The sequence below is a fragment of the Syngnathoides biaculeatus genome, chromosome 7 (assembly GCF_019802595.1).
Source record: "Syngnathoides biaculeatus isolate LvHL_M chromosome 7, ASM1980259v1, whole genome shotgun sequence".
NCBI classification, from domain to species: domain Eukaryota; kingdom Metazoa; phylum Chordata; class Actinopteri; order Syngnathiformes; family Syngnathidae; genus Syngnathoides; species Syngnathoides biaculeatus.
In genome coordinates this window covers 24,092,323-24,117,403 of record NC_084646.1, presented here as the reverse complement: position 1 = coordinate 24,117,403, position 25,081 = coordinate 24,092,323, and the positions used below count along the sequence as shown (strand labels likewise).

General features: G+C 39.0%; 1 protein-coding gene across 1 annotated transcript in view; it reads left to right on the top strand.

The window, feature by feature from the left end:
* The first annotated feature begins 1,585 nt into the window (after positions 1–1,585).
* The window catches only part of cachd1 (cache domain containing 1), a 107,734-nt gene continuing 84,238 nt past the window's right edge, over positions 1,586–25,081 (top strand). Inside the window, exon 1 of the mRNA XM_061824489.1 lies at positions 1,586–2,166. Within this exon, the coding sequence (XP_061680473.1) occupies positions 1,918–2,166 (249 nt within the window). The 5' untranslated portion in view covers positions 1,586–1,917. The remainder of the gene's footprint in view (positions 2,167–25,081) is intronic.

Sequence of the window (25,081 nt, the reverse complement as noted above, 5' to 3'; positions counted from 1 at the left end):
CATTGTACAGACTCTAGTAGACTCTGTTTGCAGCACTTCTTTCTCACATTCCAATCAGGAAACATGAAGGCAACAACCATGCCATTAAATGATGTGACAACAATGCTGTGAAATCATGCTCAGCTGAGTTTCACTGCATCCATTATTGTAACATTCATTACTATGATTGCATCTGCAATATGACGAACATGAGCATTGTACCCTTGTAAATTAAAGAACTATGTAGGATTCAAAGTTTTTTTTGGTTTTGTTTTGCGGTATTATAATTAACAGTGCTGAACTTTTATTCTCAACTGGAATGTAAAAATGTGTCTAATTTTCAGCACAGCTAAAAAAGATCCCAGGAACATTTCTTTTCATACACTGATCAATTTTCTATTATTTCTCATGGGAACTTCATTCAGTTAGAATTGTGGTTGACGTTACGGGTTCCACTGTGCTGTAAATTATGCCTCCTCTCTAAGAAGAAAGTGATGATGTCATACCAGAGTGGTTAGACGCCACAGTCAATTATATCACTGAGTGAAGGATTTCAAATTAAAATTTTAGAAATAAGTGCAAACTGGCTCAGCTGGTAAAGTATTGGCCTCACAGTTCTGAGGTCCAGGTTCAATCCCAGACTGGCCTGTATGGAGTTTACATCTTCTTCCTGTGCCTGCATGGGGTTTTTTCCCGGGGATTCCAGTTTCCTCCCACATCTCAAAAACATGGAACATTCATTGGACAATCTAAATTGCCCCAAGGTGTGATTGTGAGTGCGGCTGTTTGTCTCAATGTGCCCTGCCTTTGGTTGTAACAAGTTCAGGGTGTACCCCGCCTCCTGCAGGTTGACAGCCGAGATAGAATCCAGCACTCCTCACGACCCTTGACTATCGCAGGTATCAATCAGTGTGTATCTCTTGAATGTCTCTACTATTGTGGCCTAGAGTTTTAAATCATCAATACATTTTTGAAAGTAGAACTTCAAGCATAGCTGTTTCAGCATTTACCCATATAAAACCAAAGCGGCATGAACAAATTCCTTGTTTTATTTTTAAGGGCTATTTTTAAAATTTGAAGGTGTTTTGTTTGAGCTGATCCCGGACTATCTACACTACTACCACAACAAACTACTAGCCCTACTACTCCTAGAATCTACTCGTCCTGCAAAACCTACGTACCGTATACAACGAGTATCGTGAGTACTCATAAGAAGTTGGGCAAGTGGAAACGTCAACTTAAACTTGCTTATCGGTCTAGTAATCCTTAGCTTAGCTTGCTAACAACGAGAGGCATTTTTCATTGATGTTGAAGCAATATTGAACGTGGACTCAACCTTCAGCCACTAGAGTGAGAACCATTGTGGTATGAATCTCTTCCATCCCCATTACCTTTAAATCGCCATATCCTTTATATTTTCACACAAGTAATATTTTATACAGACATTGAAGTGAGTAATATTATATGTAATATTCATAACAATATCTATTTTACAATGTATATAGGGATGACAGTGGCACTTTAAAATAACCCACGTATTTGTGCCAACGGAACATTTCCAAACTGTACGTGAAGGCGTCATACCACATCGTTCCATTGATCTAGGATCTGTCGGACTCGTCGTTTCCACGCCCCCTCCTCTCACCCCCATTGTGGACGATCTCAGCCGGCCACACTCATGCAGCCAGACTTCCAGGAGTTTGCGGAGCGGCCAGGCCAAGCTTTTAAGAGAAAACAAATCTCTTCCATTCATGGATCTATGTTTTCCTCCTCGGGTATTTTGAGGACGGACAATGTTTCGTGTCGACCGGCATTTTGGAGCGTCATCCCAGAGGGAAAGGCTACTCGTCCTCCGCAGCACAAAGTTGTAAAAAAGTAGTGCCCGTCTTTCACTCGCTCACAGTCGGCGCTGGTCCCACTTGAAGAGTCCTGACTATCATGGCGAGGCGGAGCAGGTACTGCGTTTGGCGTTCGACGCCGAAGTCGAGCGCTCCTTTCCGGGATACGCTGATCGGTCTTCGCGGGAGCGTGACTGCTTGTTTGTGGAGCTTCGCGTTTCTCTGCTCGGCTCTTTCTTTTGGATTATGTCGAAGCGACGCGGAGTTTTCCATTCTGGAAGAAGCACAAGTTTTGTCCGAGCAGATGAAGAAGCTCTCCACACAGGAGCTTGGAGTCTTTACTATGCAGGTAAATGGGATTGGGGTTGTCATGTCGCTTTAATGAAAACCTCTGGGGACTTCTTGGCCCACTTCGGATTGGGCGGAGAAGACACAAAACTGGCATTAAAAAGATTTGAACAAATAGATTTTCTCTGTATACAACTGTACGATTGTCAGGTCTTAAGTATGGGGACGGAAATGTAAGATACAGTGGGGACGGAAAGTATTCAGATACCCTGAACATTTTTACTCTGTTAATATCCACCCACTTCCTGAATCATTTAAATTCATCATCCCTTCGATTGATGTACACACACACACACACACACACACACACACACACACACACACACACACACACACACACACACACACACACACGCAGAACCTCATTTAATATTTTTGCGGATTTATTAAAAAAATGAAACATCACACTGCCATAAGTATTCAGCTTCTTTCCTCAGTATTTTGAGATGAGTCTTTGGGGAAAATATTTTTTTTTGAAAAATGGCTGCAATATAATAGTGAAAAAAAATAGGGGGTCTGAGTACTTTCCGTACCCACTGTAGTTCTGAAACAATAAACTCAAAGTGACCTTTGAAGTTAATAGGTTGTGTTTATGTGGACCTAACCTCATCCAGACTTTGAACGTTTTCTTTGACCCTTCGAGCTCCCAAAATGATCCTAGCACTGCATATTAACCACTACGTACAGTATTACCAAGAGTCATTTAAGAATATGATTTGAATCATTACAAAACGCGTGCGTGTGTGTTTGTGTATGTGAGAGAGAGAGATCTGCCTTGGTTTCCCAATGTTATAATCCATAAAAAAAGCACGCAGCGGTTGTGTGTAAATTGGTTGTATGTTGCTGCTGTTCATTATTTTCCATCATCTCTGATTAATAGAATTAGCAGTAATTAAATATGCAAGTGCATTAAATGATTGCATGATGGTTAACACTTGCCTGCATCCAGGACATTTATAAAGAAGACCTAGGAGAATATTGAATACATTACATCGTATCTACAAATATGAGGAAAAACCTCTCACTGCATTGCAGTTGTACACCAGACAGCACACTGCGACTGCATTAGCAAACATGTTAATTCACTGATTGAACTTTATTTGTGTCAAGGTATTATGTTTTTCATTGTGCTCCAATTTAATCACATTAGATGATGTAACTAAATCAAGTGTGAGTTGAGCATACTATAGGTGCTCCAGTGTAAAATGTGCTGTGATGCCGATCCCATTTACGTTAATTAACCCTGCTGTGCTGTTTTCTCCCAAATTACCCTAACAAAAAAATGAGAACATTTTAAAATCAAATTCACAGCAAATGTTGTACTGTATTATAATTTCTGTAATGTGAGGCTTTACTGTAGGGTAGTTCTGTTACAGAGACAGATATATGATGGGATTTATGGGTTTATCTTTTAGTAGACTCAAGTAGTGGCTCATGATGAGTAATGAATGGTAATTGGTCAGTCGTTGTCCTAATCTAGCATCCCAGATTTCACCTAATCTCATGTTTTAATTATTGAACACTTTTGAATATAATATATTGGATGCTTCAACCAGGCTTTTTATGCTGCCCATTCTGATACCAATCAATTGATGAGTGAGGTCTGACCATCGATGCTGATAGTGTTAATATTGATTAGCTGTTATATTTATTTATTTATGGTCAGTGGTCAGTCAGTGGTATTAGGTCCATGCTTCGACATGTTCATTTGCGGCGTTCTGAAGACCGGGTTTCAGCCCCACCTGTGTGGACCTTGCTGGTTCTCCCTGGGTTTTCTCCGGGCACATCATTTTCCTCCCACATCTCAAAAACATGCATTGACTGGAGACTTTTTAAATTGCCCGTTTGTGTGATTATGAGTGCGAATGGCTGTTGGTTTCTATGTGCCCAGTTCAGGGTTTATCCCACCTCCTCCCTGATAAAATAATAGCTGGGATAAACTCCAACACCTCTGTGAGCCTTGTGAGGTTAAGCAACTCTGATAATGAATGGATGGATGTTCATTTGGGTTTCCTTTGCAGGTGGTGCCTGCCTCCACATTGTGAAGGGTGATGCGACGCGGGGGCTGGGTTATTATGGGAACAAATAATAATCCTGATTATTTTGATGGATGTAGATCTCAATTAATAAACAGATTTTCTGGTTTATTTTACAACTTTAGTTATTTAACTTTGAAAACTAAAGTTTAAATATAAAAGAACATTTAGAAAATGAATCAAGTATACTAAAATAATAGAAATAATGGCTAAAAATGTGCCAATTTTTTTTTAGCCACAACTGCATTGTCTATTATGTGTGTAGAAAAGTCATTCCTCTCGTTATTCTGGCATTAAACAAATAAATATTTTTACAATCCCAATTGACCTAAAACTGGAAACATTCATTCTTATTTCATGTCACAGGAAGGAAAAAATATAAAATTGTCAATGACTATCTGCTGTTCCTGCTCTGCTCACCTTGGCCTCTAAGGTGCAGTGTGATGCGGTGGATGGATCAAGCTACTCATTTATTATAAGATTTAAAAAAAAAAAAAACAGATTAGAAGAAAGTCATTTTATGACTTAAATATTTTTTTACAGATTGGAAAGAATCTATCACTGTGAGTATTGCTACATTAATTCCATGTATGTTGTAGTACGCCGTTTGTGTGTGAATATTCAATATTTGAAGGAAAAATCCTTCCCCTTGTCCATCAATATTGTTTACCATTAACTGTTAGCATGAGGTGGCTATTTCTAATACAATGTCTTGTATTTTAATATAAAATGGGGTTAATTACTCTTGTAGTGCATTTAGTTTTGCAGTAAACTCCAAGTGGAGCTGTCAAAAAACCGCAGTTGAAAGCATTGGATTAATTGTCCAATGTTGCTTTAATTGTCCGCTACACAGCAGGCATTCTCTGCAGGCTGCAAAGTATAAGCCGCTGATGATGGCTTCTTGTGATTTTCAGTGAAAGGTATTGTTAGACGAGCGTCGATCACGTATTTTCCACAGAAATTAGTTAATCATGACTGAATTCTTTTTAATGTAAAAATAAATAATCTATGCATGTATGTATATCAAAAGAATCAATCACATTTTTACTGAAATGATATCCATTGACGACTCGGTGCACAATCTTAAAGTGAGACTGCTTTGGTGTTGAATTCATTAGTTTAAATGGAAAACTAAACAGTAATAAATGCAGTATATCATTGGCTTCACCAAATTGTGTTTTTTGAAGGGGTCATTCTGAGCTTTTTGAGTGTAGATGCTCTCATGTTGTTTTTATCCTGCGGTACATGACTTCACCTTGGTATTAAATTGTAAAAGCATTGATTGGTCATTGTCTTAGAAATTCTGGTGCTCAGTAAAAACATCAGCTTGCACTGGCTGTGTAAGTGCTGTTTCATTGGGTCGCCAAATGGCAGGAGTTGCAGTGGGTGTAGGAGGGTTTGAGACAGGAAGGTCGAGGGGGGGCCGAGGCGGGGGGCAGTTCAGAGGCAGAAGCGCTCACAGGCGCTGAACACAGAGGCGAGGCAGTGGGGGAGCCCTGGCCCCAAATCGTGTTTCATCTCGTCTGCTGCCACACTGAGATGCCTTCATCCTGCCTCTGGGAGTCAGCTTTGAGGTCTTCCTGTGATCCTCATGGATTTTCCTTTGCCTTTCACTCACCTGAGCGCTCCTTGGGCCCTCGCTGCCTCATTTGTCTCATGTTATTACCCTTCTCATAATGCGGTTATTTATTTATTCATAATTTAAATTTTATACCTATGACACCTGACCATCCAGAGTGCATAGTCTTGACTCTGTGACAGGGTATGAGAACTACAGTGAAGAAAACAAGTATTTGAACACCCTGCTATATTCCAAATTCTCCCACATAGAAATCATGGAGGGGTGTGAAATTTTAATCACTGTGAGAGAGATAATCTAAGAAGAAATCTAAAAAGAAAAATCCAGAAATCACAATGTCTTTTTTTTTTAAATTATTTATTTTCAGCTGTCTCACACAAATCATTAAAAAAATTTACATCGTGATGTCTGGATTTTTCTTTTTAGATTATCTCTCACAGTGGACATGTAGCTACGATGAAAATTTCAGACTCCTCCATGATTTCTAAGTGGGAGAACTTGCCATATAGCAGGGTGTTCACATACTTATTTTCTTCACTGTATGCTGTGGAGGCAGGAGCATCTCGCATTAAAAGGTAATGCAACCCTTCACTACCCCAGCCTTCATTCTAGAGCAAATATGAAACTGACAATTATCCATCAATCCCTCAGAGTCACCTTATTCGGGTTGGTTTTCAGTTACTAAATTATCTATAGCTATCAGGGTATTTGACTGATACTCAAATTCAGTTACTTATGGAAGAAGGATTCTAAATTTATTCTTTAAAAGTAACTGCAGCAAGTTCAGTATACTTTATTTTTCAAAACCCCTTTATGACAGTAAATGCATCATGGCCTCTGTGTACCAGGTCTGCAGAAATGTTACTTTGAACAATCAATCAAGAGTCAGATTTGTGTGAAACCTGTTGAAAGATGGCCACTGAAATTAGATGACATTTTCCGATAGTTATTTCCTCCACAGTAAAAGACCCTAATCCTCTGAATGCTGGGAGCTGTTTTTAAGGCTCACTCATTTTATATCTTAAACCTCCAAAACTGAAGACTGATAGTAATTTAAAGGGAGAGGTTAATCTGGCACTATTATTAGCTCTGAATTACAGTGATAGGGTAGTTGTTTAAGTTCTTGGCATTGTGTGCCTGATGTTATATCAAATCCCCCAACCCTCAAATTGTCACTATACACAAGTACAAGTAGATTGAGATAAGATGTGATGTCGATGTACATTAGCACCTCGATAGAATGGACTAATAAGGGTGAAGGGTTGTCTGATATAGCCGATTTCTGTTACATTGAAATACTTTTTTGCAAGTCCATAAGCATCCATTTACATTTTTCCAACCTTACCACACCACTGTGCTTGGTCCGAGAGATTCTGTTGATGTACAGTACTCATCATAGACTAGTCTGTTTCATGAGCTGCGAGGAATTAGTGTGCTTCCTATTGTAGTTCCAACTCTGTTGCAAAAGCGGAACTTTACACTGTGAGTGTATTCACAATGGATAATAGGTATAACTATTATGACATGGCTGCCACTTGATTCCCCCACTTTCAACATGACCGCTACATCGGCATGGGAGGCACATCTTTTAGAATTCTATGCAGTCATATTCTATTTCTGTGATCTTTGCCTGAATAAGGTCACATCGCCAATAAAAAGTGGCCAATTCCGGAACTAATGAGATTTTGTCAACGGTAGTTTAAGTGACAAATGACAGATGACTTAAATAGACTTAAATGACCAGATGATTTGTTAATTACACTGCAAAATCAATCAAGAAGGTGGTGGTATAACTGTTACGTGGAGCTGGGAGGAACGGTAAATCACGACGAACGACCACGAGACATAATCTCTATGGATTTTCCACGCCGGAATTTTTTTTTTTACATTTACGCGACAAGTTATGCAGGTGCTGCGCAGAGCAATGTGTAGGTTACATGATGGAATGCGGGCGTTGTCGACCGAGCGAACGCGGGACTATAAAGAGGCCCTTAGAGCGTTTGTGTGTGCCTATTATATTTACAGAGATATGCTAACTGCTTCATGCTAATTTTTGTTAGCCCATCAACAGCATTTACATTGTGTTAGTATTCAGGTGGTGAATTAAGTGTGTGTTGTATTTAAATGTATGCGTGTACTTTTTGTGTTTTTACAGTATTGTAATAGTACAGTATACAGTAGAGCAACAGTATAAACAGTAAATGCTGATCTTGCTTGTTGTTGGGCTTGAATTTGAAATTTTGCAATAAAGTTTTCACATAAGGTAAGTATATTTGACCACTTATAAGTCAAGAGTGCTCAGAACTTGAGAAATGTCAAGTAGTCCATTTCCCTTAAGTTTAGAAGAGATGAAAAATGTTAAATGTTAGGTTTAATTGTGAGTTAAAGTGGAAGTCATGCAAGTAATTGCAACAAAACATTTAAATTGATGGACAGCCATAAATACAATCTATTTTACAATAAAACACAATTGTCACAATCTAATTTACACCACATTTCCTCCAGCCCAACCGAGTATTTATTTTTTTTTACTTTGAAGGTTAGAGCAAGAAAATACAATCACAAACATAACCGAGTCAAAGTACCGTTGAAATATTTTGGAATGGTGATGGTTTCTTGGACCATTTGGTGTCTTTTTTTTCTTTTTTTTTTTCAAACATGGTAAATTGCCTCCCAAGAGCATCATTTATATCTTAACTGCCTTTGAATTTACCTGTAGCCTTTTTATTTTGGCTACCTTTGTAATGGAAGCATGTGGGAAGAAAGATATCGTGATAAAATTATTTTCCGGTTTGTCTCTTCCACTCCAAGATTCTGGACAACAGGACTCATTTTAATTTCAATCAAAAACCTCTATAATTCTTTTTCCAGCCTTGTGCACTCCCTCTTGGCTTATACAGGACTGTGGTCAGAAAATGTGATGTTTTTTCCCTTTTGCACCAGCTGTTGTGGTTTAAATCCTTCTGCACAGTTGTGGGCAGATCATTCATCTGACTACTTTCTGATGGGTTTCCCACATTTCTCAGTTGAAGATGGCCTCTTTCTTTGGCATTTACTAGCTGGATGTGTTTTTGCAGCTTCATCTGCCTTTGATTTTGAGTTATTACTTGGCCTGTTTTCCATCTCCAAACTATCTCATACTGACCTGCCCACAAATACCAAACTGCTGTTAAGAATCAGTTCTGAACATTTCCATGCTTGTGATCTTTGGCCAAGATTGTTATTCCTGGTCAAAATAAGATTCTCTTTCTAGAAAACATTCATTCCTTATCTGCTTTACCATAAAAGTCAGGATGGCACTTGCATGTTTGCATTCGTTCTCATCATATCTGTGTACAAATAGAAATTCACTGTAAAGAGACTGATGTACTAGCTTCTATTCAGTCAAACGGAATCTTTTTTTCTTGAAGAGTCACCCTTTTAAATGTCAGATCATATTGTTCTCCCATTCAACATATTCCACTATGCCTTGTCAGTTTCCACATAGCCCCATTCTCGTATGCACACACTCTGCAAATGCAAAACAAAACAACAACTGCCCAACTGGGGGGGGAAAAGGACCTTTATTGGTGATCTAGGCTTTATTTTCCCTGCTTCCTGCCAGTGTCATTTAGTCCCACTGGGACTGACTGTTGACAATGTGACCAGAGAGACACCCCCCCCCCCACACACACACACACTTCTCAGCGAGTTCTCACTTCACTACCTTCATTGGGCACAGCTTGAAATGAACTATCCTTGACATAGTGATAGAAGGAAAGAGTTTGTGGGGGGAAGCTGGAGTCAAAGGGGCAATGAGCAAAATATCCCATTGGGAGGGCATAGAGTGAAGAGGGACTGTTTCACTCCCCCAGACATTAAGCATTTTAAGTAGACCCATCCCCCGCAGTACACACAAACACACGCACACACGCACACACACACACACACACACACACACACACACACACACACACACACACACACACACAAAATCACTGTTCGCATTCTCAACGAGGCAAGTGTTAGAACTTCTATTGTGGAGAAGCACATTAGACTGCCGTTGTCCCCATTTTCTTGTGCGTGTATGGGCCAACCTGGGGCTGTGGTCAGTGATAAGTCCAAACATAATAGGTTTTTTTTTTTAGTTCCCTGAGCATTTTTGCTTTTGCCCAAGTACAGAGCTCATATATATGGAAGTAAATATGTGCCACCAGGATTTGAAGTAAAAATGCCACTGAAAATTTTATGTTGTAAAATTCACATTATTTCAAAGTGATCACATTTTCAATAGCTGTATTTCAGTTTAAGATTTCAATGTTCAAGGAATACTCCACTAAACAAGGAAAAGCCTTAATCTGATAGGTCATGTCATAGGTACTGTACCTTGAAAATTTGAGGTTAATCCGATATCATTTAACTGCGTTTTGATAAGATTTTTATCGGCAATTACGAATTTTCATGGGCGCCACCATTTTGGCGAGTCACATGACATACTTCTGTGGATATGACGTATTCTATACGTAAACAAAGAAATCACGGCGGATTTGTAGTGTCATCACATACAGTACCACCACCATCGGACACGTGAAAATCCCCTACTGTATTGTGAAATTTTGCCACAATTCGGATAGAAATAATCCAAGGAAGGCTCGGTGCCATATTCTGCCCAGTAAGAAAAAGAAACATTTAAGGACCCGGTGGCTACCGAAGTTGAGCTGTACGACGTAGTTACAGGTGTATATGCACATTTATTCAAGACTAACACTTTTAGAGTACAATAAGTCTATGAATTCTTCTAAATAACATTATGATATTGCTCACCAATGATGACGGAAGTACTTACCATTAATGCAACTTCTTGTGCTTCATACGCCATGCAGGCGTTGAGACTTACGTTAATCGTGAACGTAATTCAATTTGCCATCATGATGGTACAGGATGATGGTGAACAGTTCTTGCTGACAAAGGCATGTCTTCTATTCGTTTTATTATCTAGTCTTTATGCGAAGTTGTCAAAATGTTGATTGGCTATGTCGAATATGAATGCTTTGGCATACTCCCCATCTGTGAATTTAAACACGCAGCAGAACCCTCCCTTTCCACAAAGGATGTCAATCTTGTTGAAAACTTCGATACTCCTAATATTTTTTTTCTTTGAGTGACCTTTGTCAAAAGTTTTCATAATTAGTTGTTCCGACACGATCGGCGTTTGACCGGCTGCGGTTAGTTAGCTAGTTAGACTCCGCGTCATACCCGTCCGAAGATCCATCCAAAAATTCATCATTTACAGCCACAGGTTCAAATCTGTATGAACGTGTTCCTGATCAATCGATATTACTATTTCTTCATCAGATGAGGATAAATCTGAGAAATCAGCGCTGTTCGTGTAGTCCTTTGTTTACGCACGGGATACTTCACTTCCTGTTTTTTAAGTTGTGTGGTCTCATAAAAATAGTCAAAATGGCGCCGCTCATACAAAAATGTGATTACTTGGATAAAAGAGTGCGTTAAAGTTAATATTTGCAATTTTTTTTTACTAGAATCTTTCTGGGTATACTTATATTTATAATGGATTAACAAGATAATCGTCGAGGTAAGTAATCACCAAAGTATTCCTTTAACAAATTCGCCATATAAAAAAATTCAACCTTTAAAATTCAAAAGCAATATTTTCAGTCTCCTGAGAGTCAACTGGCTACAATTCGCCGTCTGAAATTCACCGTCTAAATTCAGTGTTAAGAAGGCAGGGTTACTTCAGGTCAGAACCCAACACCCAGCTAATCCAGTTATGCTTTTTTTAGTCATGTGACGTCACATACACAGGTCTCCGTATCTTTACCTACGTGAGCATTGAAATCCCCAATCCCCCAACAGAATGATGGAGCCCCGAAAGGGCCTGCTCTCCAGCATTCCCTCTAAGGACTCCAAAAAAGGTGGGTATGCTGAACTGTTGTTTGGAGCATAGGCACAAACAACAGTCAGGACCCGTCACCCCATCCGAAGGTGGAGGGAAGGTACCCTTTCCTCAACCGGGGTGAACCCCAATCTATCTCGCATTAAGGTCTTAAGTTTGACAAAGGGAAGACCCTTAGGTTTGTGTCATCATGTCTTTCTGTTTCGTGTGATAGTTTTTTCTGGAGATGAATCTTGGAGTGACTTGAGTTAGCAAGATGAGCTTTTGACTTTTTGCATGTGTCTTTAAGATCAAAAGAGATACAGTGCTTTTATTCTCTCGCTGAAAATGTTACTGTAGTGCATTATTTCTTACTGATTAACTTCGAAGCAGGAGTGCCAGGGTGTGAATGCAAAATGAAAAATGGGCCAACAGTTAATTTTTTTAACTGACTAACTCATAACACAAGTCAGGGGAACCTACTGTTTGGACCTTTTCCTGAAAATATAGCTTAACAGGGCTCGACACTAACTTTCTAACTTCTGACTGGAGCACTGGTCTGATCAACTTTCTCAGTTGGTCGCTCAAGGGCATGATTTGGTCACACCATTTTTTTGGGAGGTGCAACAAGGTCATGCATGCTGATGATTAGTTGTCTTGCTTGCTATACTGTAGTTTTGTGAAGTAAAGTGACAGTGACATGAGTTGTAATATTTGCAAAATATTTCCGTGGGAACAAGAAGTTTGCCTGCAACAAGCAATGGCTGACCGTAGAGGTCAATTATATTCTATGAAGGGTGGACCAGTGGTTCATCTGGAAAGCGTTGGCCTCACAGTTCTGAAGTCTCAGGTTCAATCCCGAACCTGTCTGTGTGGAGTTTGCATGTTCTCCCCGTGCCTGCGTGGGTTTTCTCCGGGCACTCCGGTTTCCTTCCATATCCCAAAAACATGCAACATTAATTGGACACTCTAAATTGCCCCTAGGTGTGATTGTGAGTGCAACTCTTTGTCTCTGCCCTGCGATTGGCTGGCAACCAGTTCAGGGTGTACCTCGCCTCTTGCCCATTGACAGTTGGGATAGGCTCCAACACTCCCCGCGACCTATGTGAGGATAAGCGGCTAAGAAAATGGATGGATATTCTATACAGGATGAATTTTTATAAGAACCCATGGGTAAACTATAGTAAATCATGAACTGAATGCCTGATGAACACCAGTTATGATGAAACTTTTGTCTTGAATGCCAGTCAACCCCCAAAACCTGAATTGCAAAGTTTCCTCTTAACCTTTATATATGACCTAATTTAAATAAATAAATGTATGTAAACTGTACAGAAAATTCTTAATTTGGATAAATTAGTTGTAAAGGCCATTTTGTGTATTTTCATGATGAGCAAGTGTCACCATTGTATCTGTTCACATGCCTGTTTACCGTAATTAGGAAGTGTTCCATTACTTTAGAAGTGTGTGTAGTTGAGGGAGTGCATAGAATTTTTGACAGTGAGGATGCAATGCCACATTGTTTGTTTCATTTGAAATGTGTCAAACTTAGAGTATTGTTACAGTTTTAAATACCATGCACCACTTGGAAGATCACTAAGGGTGAGAAATAAAGATACATGAAAGCAACAACGCTCAAGGATGTTTCACAAAATCACACAAGCGCATCAAACAGTCCAGCTATCCAATTCCTTCTTTTTAACCGTTTTCTTGTTCACTAAAGTTAAAAAAAAAGAAATCTGCCCAAGAAACCACAATGAAGTTTGCGAGACGCTATGGTGCTTCCCCACGAGGCTGCATATGTGAAATCCAAATGAATGACATATCTCCTGTCACACTTAATGTCTCTACAGTCTCTGATTGGCTATTCTTGTCACACTTTAACCAATGTAAAATAATAATTAAAATTAACTTTGAGGAATGAAATGAGTCCAGAGAGAGTATTTTTCAAAATAATAATTATAATAAATATAATAATAAATAAATATAATTTTAGTAATATTTTACTCCCAGATAATAATTTTAACATAATTTTTTAAGAAACTTCAAATACAACCTTTAAATGCCTTTTTAAATTCTTAGTCCAAATTTATTTTATTGAATTAGGAGATTGCTACATAAATATCAGTTCAGTAGTAAAGTAGACACTTCCTTTTGCTTTTGTATGTCAAAACCACAACCACTGAATAAGAGACCTTATTTAGTCTGCACATAACTGAGCATATGAATGATCCATAATGTCTCATGCCTGACTCACAGACTTGTAAACAGCACATTGTTGTTTAATAGGACCACATTGAAATCTTCTTCCACCCCATTTTCATATCTCGGACTCTCCTGTAGGAAACTTATTTTCTTTTGATTTTCCTATCCAGCTTCTTTCCCTTTTTTTAATTTTTTTTTTGGCTGGCACATGTTTTGTTTGGTTTTATTTTCTGGGTGTGAGAGAAAAACAGAATGCTTAAAAAAAAAAAAAAAAAAAAGGGAGTAAATAGCATGTGTTCATTTTGTTACTTGTTTTCGTTCACCAAGATTTAAAAACATCCAGGGGCTCTGTTGTGCTGCTGCATTTTTTTGCGGCAAAAAATGAAGATGTCTTCTGGCTACTTTCTATGTTTTTGCTATCCATTCCTTTTTTTGGGGGGAGGGTGTGTCCTACAGTGAATTCAAATCACTCCTGAGAAGATATAAACACGATTGGTTTCAACAATCAAGTAGTCCATTTCCCTTTTGTTGAGTGCGATGACTTTGGTCACGGAGATTATACACAGGCAAGTTGACTTTTTTGTCATACCAATAAGGACGCAACGGTTCACGATTCAATGATAAAGCAATATGAGCGGAATTTTTTTTTTCCAGAAAGTTTTGCCAGTTTTTTTCTTCGTCTTGTCTAGACCAGGCATTTGCACCATCTGGTAGCTGGGGTTTCTGTTGGCATTGCTTAGCAGCTGTGAACCAGAGACAAGTCTCTGTACACTTCAATCAATTTTATAGTTGCTTCCACAATTCAGCTTTCTGTAACATGCACTACCATGAAATGAATTTAAGATGAATATTTTTTGTTGTTGAGGGAACAGTGAAAGTAAAGTTAAATTAATATTAATTTAATTAATATACTTATAATAAATTATGTATAATATAAATTCATATTAATTACGAAATACATATTGGTCTACAACGATGCTAAGCAACAACAGTAAAAATTCCCCCATCAGGTAATTATGCACACACATTAGTGCCCTTTCCCCCCCTTTTTCTTTTACAAAACTCTTAAACTCATAAATTCAAATTGTCCTTATCAAAACATTTCAAAGTTTTTGTAAAATCTCACATTTGCACTGCCTTTTACACTCAAGTGCGCCACAACAATTAAATCTGTCACGTCCCATCGGAGCGGGAGTAGGACCCAAATGCAGGACTAGGACGATGCAGGGCAGTTCAAGGAGAAACGTTTATTATATGCCGAGGTCGGGGATCGAGCAGGCAGTCCGGTGCAGCAGCGGTAGTTGGGACGTCGGGCGAAGAGAGCAGGTGAGTGGGCAGGCAGGAGTCGGTACACAGGAGAACGATCAAGGCAGGCAGAAGTATCAAAGGAGTCAGGCTCACAAGGGTGGTCGGCGAACAGGCGAAGGTCGGTACACACGGGTTGTCGATCAGGGACATGAAGCTCAACGAACTGGCAGCCAGCAGTCGTCATCGGGGTGATATAAATACACAGCATAATAAGGCTGGATGAGGCGCAGGTGTGCACCTCCCAATCAGAGCAACCGCGCAGACACCCGCACACCCCAGGCTGGAGCGGCAGGATCATGACAATCTCTAAACTATCCATGGCCAAAAGTTTAAAGTCCCACTCACATGCCTATAAACATTCAAAAATATATATATATTGCAATGAAAAATACATATAACAATATTGACTTCAACATCTATATGAATAAATAAATATGAGCAGAGAGCGTGTCATCCATGCGCAAAGTTGCGGAAGTCTCACTCGACATTCAAGTGGTAGCCATATTGCCTGCAACGTCATTTGCAAACGTCACACTGAAACATTCGCCATTGAAAACACATAGTGGCACCTGCTATGGGAGAGGTACAACAGAGATTTTCGGATTTTTCCGACGCCCCTTCTGACATGGAAGCCCTTTTTGAAGAAGAGAACATCTCACAATTGAGTGAAGTGACCGGGGCAACATTACCTTATCGTTTCGAGCCATATTTAGATGATATGCGGGTCACTTCTAACTAACAACAGAATCCTCGACAGTAAGTATGTATGACGGTATGTAGCGTACTCAGCCGTGAGCGTTGTTATCACATGTTGAAAGAAGGATTATGTCCCCCCTGCCCCCCAAACTATTATTTTTTTTTTTAAATAGCTTTTTATACACACCTACTGTTATTTGGAACCCATGAATCGCTCATCCTTTCCACCTGTGCAAGCCATTTTTCACGACGAACCGGGTGTTTTGGAAAAGTCTGAAGAGTGTATCCATCCTCCCAAATGTTCAAGCAATATGCAGCAAAACAACAAGCTGGCATTTTGGCTAACACGAAGGAACAAAGAGCTACCTTCCTGTAGGTAAAACTGGTATAAACACACGAAGCTGCCTGAGTGGGCGTCTGCGAATAACGTCACTTCCTGCTTCTTCTCCAAAACAAATCCCTCGATAGGATTTTCATGGCGGGAGTTACAAAAAGCCAGATACTGTATGTCAAAATGTTTTGTTGTGAAAAAATGGATGGGTTATTCTGATTGTGTTTTTTTTAAATTTAAAATATACTAAAAATCATGCTTTTCGTGTCAGTGGGACTTTAAGGAAAATGACAGCAACAATAATCAGTTTAATGTATATTTATTAGGGGCTAAATGGTACATAAAATTATGTTGTAGAGCAGCAATACCTTGGATAAGCAGAAGAAGATTGATGGAAAATTTAATAATGTATTAAAAAAATTTGGTTCTTTACTGACTGATTTTCTTCTGTGCATTTTGAACTGTGGACTGCCCTGTTTTTGTTTGTAGCATATGTACTTGTGTTTGTCTAATTATACGATAAAATTTATGTTTGTGTTATTTCCACCGATGTGTATCCTAGTATTCTGTGATGAACTGTTGTTCTTCTGTCGGTGGTGCACTAGCTGTCAGGGTCATACTTAATGCGAAAACTAAAGTAGTTTCAAAAGCCAGATATGAAGGATGGTGGAGGAGCTTTGATTAGAGGTACAGTTAAGGCATTTACCATGTTGCAACAGCAAGCTTTGCATGTGCTGCACCTTCTGTCTCACCGGTTTGGTGTGAATTTATATGGAAGGGGCAGTTTCATGGATTTACAATGCACAATGAGTAGTCAAGATTCACACAGTCAAAAGCTCATATGAATGTCTCTCTCTCTCTCTCTCTCTCTCTCTCTCTCTCTCTCTCCATATATATATTATATATATATATATATATATATATATGAACACACTCGCGCATACTGTATATACACACACACGGCTCAGAACTATATGTCGCGCCGGAGTTAAAGTTGCACCAGCCAAAAAAATGGATGATAATGAACGAAAAAACATACAAGTCGCACAGGAGTATGTCACATTTTTGAGGGAAACTTTATTTGATAAAACCCAACACTTAAGAACAGGCATTCCGTCTTGAAATGAAATTTAAAATAAAAATAGGGAACTGGCTGAATAGGTGTACAGCTATGCTGACGCTGTATGACGCAGAAACAACGAACCGAGAATGTGCCTGCTACGTTAACGTAATAACAGTTATTCAGATAACTATCGCATAAAGAACATGCTAACAAGCTTATCAAACCATCAGTGTCACTCCAAATCAACAAATCCAATAAAATCTTCATCCTCTGTGACACTTATAGACAATGCCACCAACTCCAGCGGTGGACGACGTGCCGCTTCCTCTTCCACAATTACAGTGGCTCAACCATCTCCAGTCTGCTAGTGAACGTGTTCCTTAGGTCAACACGTCAATAGGCCACATGGGTTTACCTCTTCTGCAAACGTCAATGAGTAAAAGAACCTTCCTCATACTGAGCTCTGCAGCAATGCTAGAAGTGTGTGTGTGTGTTCACCACCGTGTTCTTGTGCGTGTGATATTAAAGTGTCTGTTTACATTCTTCTGCAGGTGTGTGGGATAGAGTTGAGTGATATACAGACAATAAAGAATTGGCCGGCTTACTTAAGTGTTACAGTGGAAACAATGTCTTCTAGAAAAGTCTTTCACAATAAAGCAACACACTAGAGTATGTTTGTTTGTTTCCACTTCATAATGATCTTAATGGTCTTAGGGAAAGTTTCTTCAGAGATGCAAGCATGAAATCTAAGTAATTTACTTAGATTTAATGGTAAATCTGTCCGTCCAGCTGCGTTCCTTTTGATTTGGTGAAATCATATATTTTACCATTGATCATTGCATAAATATACATGCAAAATGTTGGTAAAATGTACCCCTAAAAAAGAAAGCTTTACCCTTCACTTTGAGTACCGTATTTTCCGCACTATAAGGTGCGCACCGCATTATAAGGTACACCTTCAATGAATGGCCTATTCGAAAACTTTTTCATATGTAAGGGGCATAGAATAGACGCTACAGTAGAGACTGGCTTTACGTTATGATCCATTAGATGGAGCCTCACTAAAGGCTCAATATTGATCCATATACAAGGCGCACCGGATTATAACGCACACTGTCAGCTTTTGAGAAAATTAAAGGCTTCTAGGTGCGCCTTATAGTGTGGAAAATATGGATTTTTTTTTTAAAACAAACATTAAGCAGTTTATGATTGGCCATGTGTAACACTATTGCAAAAAATAGCCATGCATGCTATTCAATATATAAACGACGCTAGTACAAGTTAGCTATCATCATGAATTACATCATCAATAAAGACTAGTGAGTCTGTTAGAGAGGCAGCCATGCAAGCAGAAGCCATGACATTGCCCTACTTCAATGTTTTGGATCAGAGGCCGATCCTTGCTTTCTCCCTACTTTGGCATTTCTATCTCTAATGGGACGCTGTATATTTATAATAAAGCTTACTGGTTTATTCACTCATCTTTATATGGGTGGCTTTACAATGTAAATACGCTTGAATATACAGTGATGGAGTGATACAGCACAAAAGATTTGTGTTGTGTTTCAAAGGTAAAAAGAAAATCATAGAATAAACAAGGGTTTACATACCGTATTGATGAACCTGAAAAATCACAAAACTTAATAGTCTTACAAAATTTATTGATGATGAGAATGTGACATTCATGTTTTTGTTCATCTTTGAAGCCATTTTCCTAAAAATTTTTGTTGAACTCCAATATTTATGACTTTTGAAGCCTTTGACTTTACTGTACTCTTCATCTGTGTTTTCATGTAAGGGAAATAGTTACAGTCAAGCAGTATCTCAGTTATGAATTAATTTCTATTTTTAACCAGTTTCTTCCTTGTACTCCAAGCTCACGATGTTTGATTTACAAAAAAGGTATTCAGCACAGAGCAATATATTTGTGCAGTGTGAATTTATTTTCGTTGTTTGAGTTGGCTTTGAGGCTTCCTGCTGCAAGTTCGGGACACAACCCATGGAGTGTTTTCCTTTTAAACTGGCAAGGGTGTGCAAGTGTGCATGTGTGTTTGTACTTATGTGATGTGTCAACATAAAAAATACAACCCGGTTATATCATTTCAGTTTTCAAAGCTTAGTTCGTTGCTTTTGGGAAGCATTTGTATGAGCGTGTATCTGTCAATCCAAGTCTATATAGCAATGCATGTGTACAGTTTGAGTTCTGCCTATATTTTCCTTAACTCACCATAGCTCCAAGGTTCCCTTCCCCTGTTACACTGTGCAGCCAACACAAATTCTAAAGCCAATTAATCATCTCATGTCATAACGATTACTGTGACAGTTTGCTCAACTATACGGACCCCCATTTTATTACACAGCAACTCACAGCAATTTTGTGCTAACAATATCCATCCATCCATCCATCCATTTTCTTAGCCCCTTATCCTCACTAAGGTCGCGGGGAGTGCTGTAGCCAATCGCAGTTGTCAATGGGCAGGAGGCGGGGTACACCCTGATCTGGTTGCCAGCCAATTGCAGGGCACATAGAGACAAACAGCTGCACTCACAATATTGCATGTTTTTGGGATGTGGAAGGATACCGGAGTGCCCGGAGAAAACCCATGCAGGCATGGGGAGAACATGCAACCTCCACACATGCGAGTCCGGGATTCAACCCAGGACCTCAGAACTGTAAAGCCAACGCTTTCCATCTGAACCCACCGTGCCGCCTAACAATAGTCTACTTTGGGAATTTTTATTTGTGTTGCTATTTGTGATTTTAAAGTGTTAAATAATTTCTACCTCTGTTTCTTGCTGAGATTTAGTCAGTATGTTTGAATGCTTGAAAGAAAACTAAACTTTTGTATTAAATCAATTGAAAACAGACTTTTAAAATGGTAGTAAACAACAATTTTACCGTATTGGACTTTTGTCAACATGGGATAAATGTACCACAGCCAAATTGAACATTGCAGCTAGCTCTCTGGCAGAGACACAGTGAGAGTTTTTATGTTCTCTCTGTGCCTCTGTGGGTTTTCACTGGGCACTCCGGTTTCCTCCCACATGCCCCCAAAAATACGTCGTAATAGTTTGATGGAAGAGTCTAAATTGCTCATAGTTGTGAATGCAAGTGTGACTGGTTGTTTATATGTGCCCGTATATGTGGCTCCAATATGCCCGTGACTCTCGTAAAGATATGTTTTACAGAAAATGGATGGATAGAAGGAAGACAAAAACTGTGGGTGGTGTGTTTGGTGGATAGGGAAATAAATTAATTCTTGATCACTTTAAATGTGCCCCATAACTGACTGGCGACCAGTTCAGGATGTAGTCTGCCTTTCAACCAAAGTTAGCTGGAATAGGCTCAGGTGCTGCTGCAACCCTTGTGAGGGTAAGCGGGTTGGAAGGGTTAGAGTAGCGCAATTCAAAAAATGAAACTCAGATTCACTACAGTAATGTGAGATTTTTTTTCTTTGAATTTTTCTTTCTTTATTTATTTTTTGCAGTTTCCCCACTTAAGTTTTTAGGCTCATCAAACAAACAACCAGTTTAGAGTATAGCCCTCTTGCCTGAAGATAGCTGGGTTTGGCTCCAGCATTCCCGCAACTCTTGTGAGGATAAGTGGCTCAAAAATGGATGGATGGATGGATGGATAACTCAAGTAAACATAAAATGCAATTTTGAAATATTGATATTTTTTAGTTAGGTAAAAAAAAAAATCACTAATCTTTACCTGGCCCTGTGTGAAAATTAATTGCACTCTAAGCCTAATAACTGGGTTGGCCACCCTCATTGTCAACAACAGGAATAAAGCATTTTCTTTCTTTGTGAGTGTTTCACATCTCTGTAGAAATATTTTGGCCCAGTCTTTCTTGCAGAATTGCTTTAAAACAGCAACACTGGAAAATTTTATAGAATGACAACCATTTTTTAAGCCAGACCACAGCATTTAAATCGGTTTCAAGTCCAGAGTTTGACTGGGCCACTTCAGATCGTCATTAATTTTTTTCCCTTTTCAAGTATCTTTTGGATCGTTATCCTGCTGCAGAACCAAAATACCATCAACTTGAGGTCACACACTAACGGCTGGGGGAAAAATGCATGTTATACACAAGAAATTATGTTAGTTAAAAAAAAGAGCTTTGTTGCATATGAGCTCTGCCGGGAGCGGCTATTCAGATGATGTCACATTGAGACGAAGCATGCACAGACAGAACATTTCCTGGCCTGACACCAAATAACTGTATGCATGACTAAAATTTACTTTTATCAGTTTGGCCAGAAGAATATTGTACCCGTGTGAAACCAAATGAAATTCCATTCGGATTCGGCTTTTTATTCCAGTTGAAGTTTATATGGAGCATTTTTATTCAGTTTGGGCTTCTTAAGGGATAATTGGAATAGTAGGCTCCATATAAACCAACCTAGTCTGGTGCTCTTTATTCTTTGTTTCAGACCCAAGGGGATCCATATCACAGAGTAAGAAAACTTTTTTATGGAAAAACGAGAGAGGAAATTAGCAGTCACAATACGAATGTGGAGTTCTGTGTTTTGTCCTGTTTTGCCACGGCTCTCTTCTTACTGCAATCAAGGGTGTTTTGTAGTTTTATTGCATTCAATTTTGTAGTGTCTTAATGTGTGAAGGTAAAATTTGAAAAAAAATCTGTGCATCTCCATTTATGAAATATACAGATCTGTAAAGTTATCTCTTTAACCACTCAACTTAAAACAGTTAACAAGTACTATACAAAGTAGCAACAAGCTACTCTGCCTCGTTGAGGCCCCACCACAACACAAACGGAAAAGACCTTCAGTGCCACCAGTGTAGCACCTACCATTCTAGTTTTACCACAAATTGCTTTGGAGCCAGTAGATATGAACTGAACTAGGTATGCAGAGAGAAGTATTAAAAATGGGAAATGCTGTATCTCAGTAAGGTGATTAATTTGTGCATTTAACCACAGTCAGTATATGCAGTTGTACAGGTTGATCCAAACATTTCAGTATCATGAAATATGTGTACTGAAGTTGGTGAATGTCCCTCTATTTAATTTACTGGCATTGATCATGTGGGCATCTGAAGAGCATTCCATGCTCTGTAGAGTGAAAGAAAAGCGTTTCAATGTTTTGAGTTGTTAGAAATGTGAAGCTAATCAAACATACTGTAATTTCTGGACTATAGAGCTGATTATAAGCCTCACACATTACATTTTTAAAGGAAAAAACATTTTGTACATACATAAGCCGCACCTGTCTATAAGCCGCAGGTGCCCACATTGAAACATGAGATACTTACAAACAAAGACGGGACACAGAAAGAGTTTTCAAAGTTTTAATAATATGCGTTAGCTGTTCTTTCCAAACAGTGCATGTAATGCGGCAGTAACACAGCAGCAATACGGTAGTAACCGCACTAACAGAGATGTGTAAAAAACATTCCGGTAAAAGTCACTGAGCGTTGTCTTCATCTTCCTCCTGTGCACTGAAACCATGGAAGTCTTCTTCCTCAGTGTCAGATTGGAATAGCGTCAGATATTGCTTTTAACTTGAAAGCTGTGTCATATGCATTTCTTCTTGCATTTTCCATGATGAGTATCTATTCATGCTAATTTTATTCATGCACAAAGGGCGAAGTTACATTAAACTTTCGTCTTCCTCGACACATATCTTCCACCTGTCTCACTCTTACCTTTTCTGCTCGAGCGCCACTGGCGGCCTTTAGAAAAAAATGCGTAAATAAGCCGCATCATTGGATAAGCCGCAGGGTTTAAAGCATCTGGCAAAAGTCACGGCTTATAGTCCGGAAATTATGGTATTTTGTGCACACAGTGCCAGTGTCTGAGCTTTTACCTGTGATAGTGTTTGTAGTCTTTTTTTTTTTTTTTTTTTTTTTATTTTTTTTAACAGCCAGTGAAGTCAAATATTTTTTATTTGGTGTCATTAATAGCATTCTTCTTTTTTTGTCCATTGTAAAGTGAATGTAACTGGGATGTAGGAACAGAGACATGCGGTCTGGCCACTGAGGGTTGTCATTTTCTTTTGAGGTCTTGGCTCTGAGAGATGCAAATCTCTTGAGCCACTGATCAACTAAGATCAAGTTCAACCCCAAAAAGTCAAACCTACTGCCAGAGAAAAGGCAAAATAAAACACCTTTCTGAACAAGGCGTTTTTTGCTCTAATAGCGCATAGTATTTCACCAAGTAAGCACATAATGCGGGATATATTCAGCCCCGTTCGTCTGCACAGGTGCTGGACTTTCATTCACTGAAAAATACATAACGAGTAATTTTTTAAAAAAGTTTTTACATGTGTTCAAAACTCCGAAGATTTCTTCACACACACACACACCACACACACACACACACACACACCACACACACACACACACACACACACACACAACACACACACACACACCATCATTTAAGTTTTGGTGGAATATATAAACTGAACTGAAAACAGAATTCTCTCATTATCTTGCATGCCTGTGTTGAACCACAGTGGCCACTGAAAGGGTTGTCTTGGTCCTCTTTCACTCTGAGATTTTATCATCATAATGGATGGGCTCAGGTATGCAGCCTTGATCTTCCTTTGGAACGTTTTCACGTTGGCTCTACTTTAGCAACAAGTTGTGACTCCCAAGATGCACCGCGACCCTGCACTAAGTGGAATACTTGTTTTTTGCTGATTTTCCAACTAAAACCTTGCTGCTGAAAGCCAATAATGATTAATAACAAGTAAATAATTTCGAGTGCCGGACTTGTGGTATTGTTACATCTTGGAGAGGATTTGTAACCTCCACGCTCACTTTGCACTTTGATTGCCAAGGGATATATTTTTATCATTTATTTATGATATTTCAATTTACAATTCGCAGTATGGTACTTTGGTTTTATCACCCAACATTCCACTTGTGACCCTCTTCTGTTCCCTGTAGTTAAACGGTACAGAGTTATCATAGGTCCTGGAACTTGATTGTTCCTTTAACCAAGGAAGAGAAAAACAATTTTCGTTTTGTTTTTTTACTTGTACCCATACTCTACCTTGCAAGCTAGCTACACAACCAATCATGCGGTTGGACAATAAAAATCTAAACAAAATGACGGGTATTTTGTAACAAACAATTCACTCGAAATGGATTTAAACACAAGTTCAGCTGTCCTTGAGCACTGCTATTTGATCAAAGCAATATTCTAAAGTGTAAAGTGTGGATGAAATATCATGACAAATGTGCTCTTAGTGCATCACTTTTATATCTTACGTCTTTGGATCAGCCCCCTTCTTTCTTTGGGGCCATATCTTCTAATATACAGTTTGAAGTTTCTGTTCCTTTTTCCACTTCTCATCTGACCTACCCCCACTTTTCTATATTTTCTCCAGCTCCTGTTCCTTCTGTCCCCCTCCCTAAACATGTGGAAAGCATTATGTCCTGTCTGATGGAGAGGGCGAGCAAATATCCCCGGATGAGACTGGGAGCCTCTCAGGCTGGTGCTGCATGGTGGTGACACTTCCTGGCCTTAACACTGTTTAGACAAAAAGGTTCTTGTTATTTCAGAACCATAGCACCGGATCGTTGAAAAGCCTCAACCATCCCCCTGCCTTTTAATTGGATCAGCCCCTCTGTGAAAGACATGAAATGAAAGTTTTTTTTTTTTTTGTTTTTTTTTTGGGGGGGGGGGTTGTTGGGAAAAAAAAAAGATCCATTACGGGCATTATGTACTATACTACTGTACACTCCATGATGAATAGATGAGGATAACTGATTTTGATGATTTGATATATACACCGTAATTTCTCAAAAATAATGCACAATTTTTTTCAAAAATATTTTCAAAGTCAAT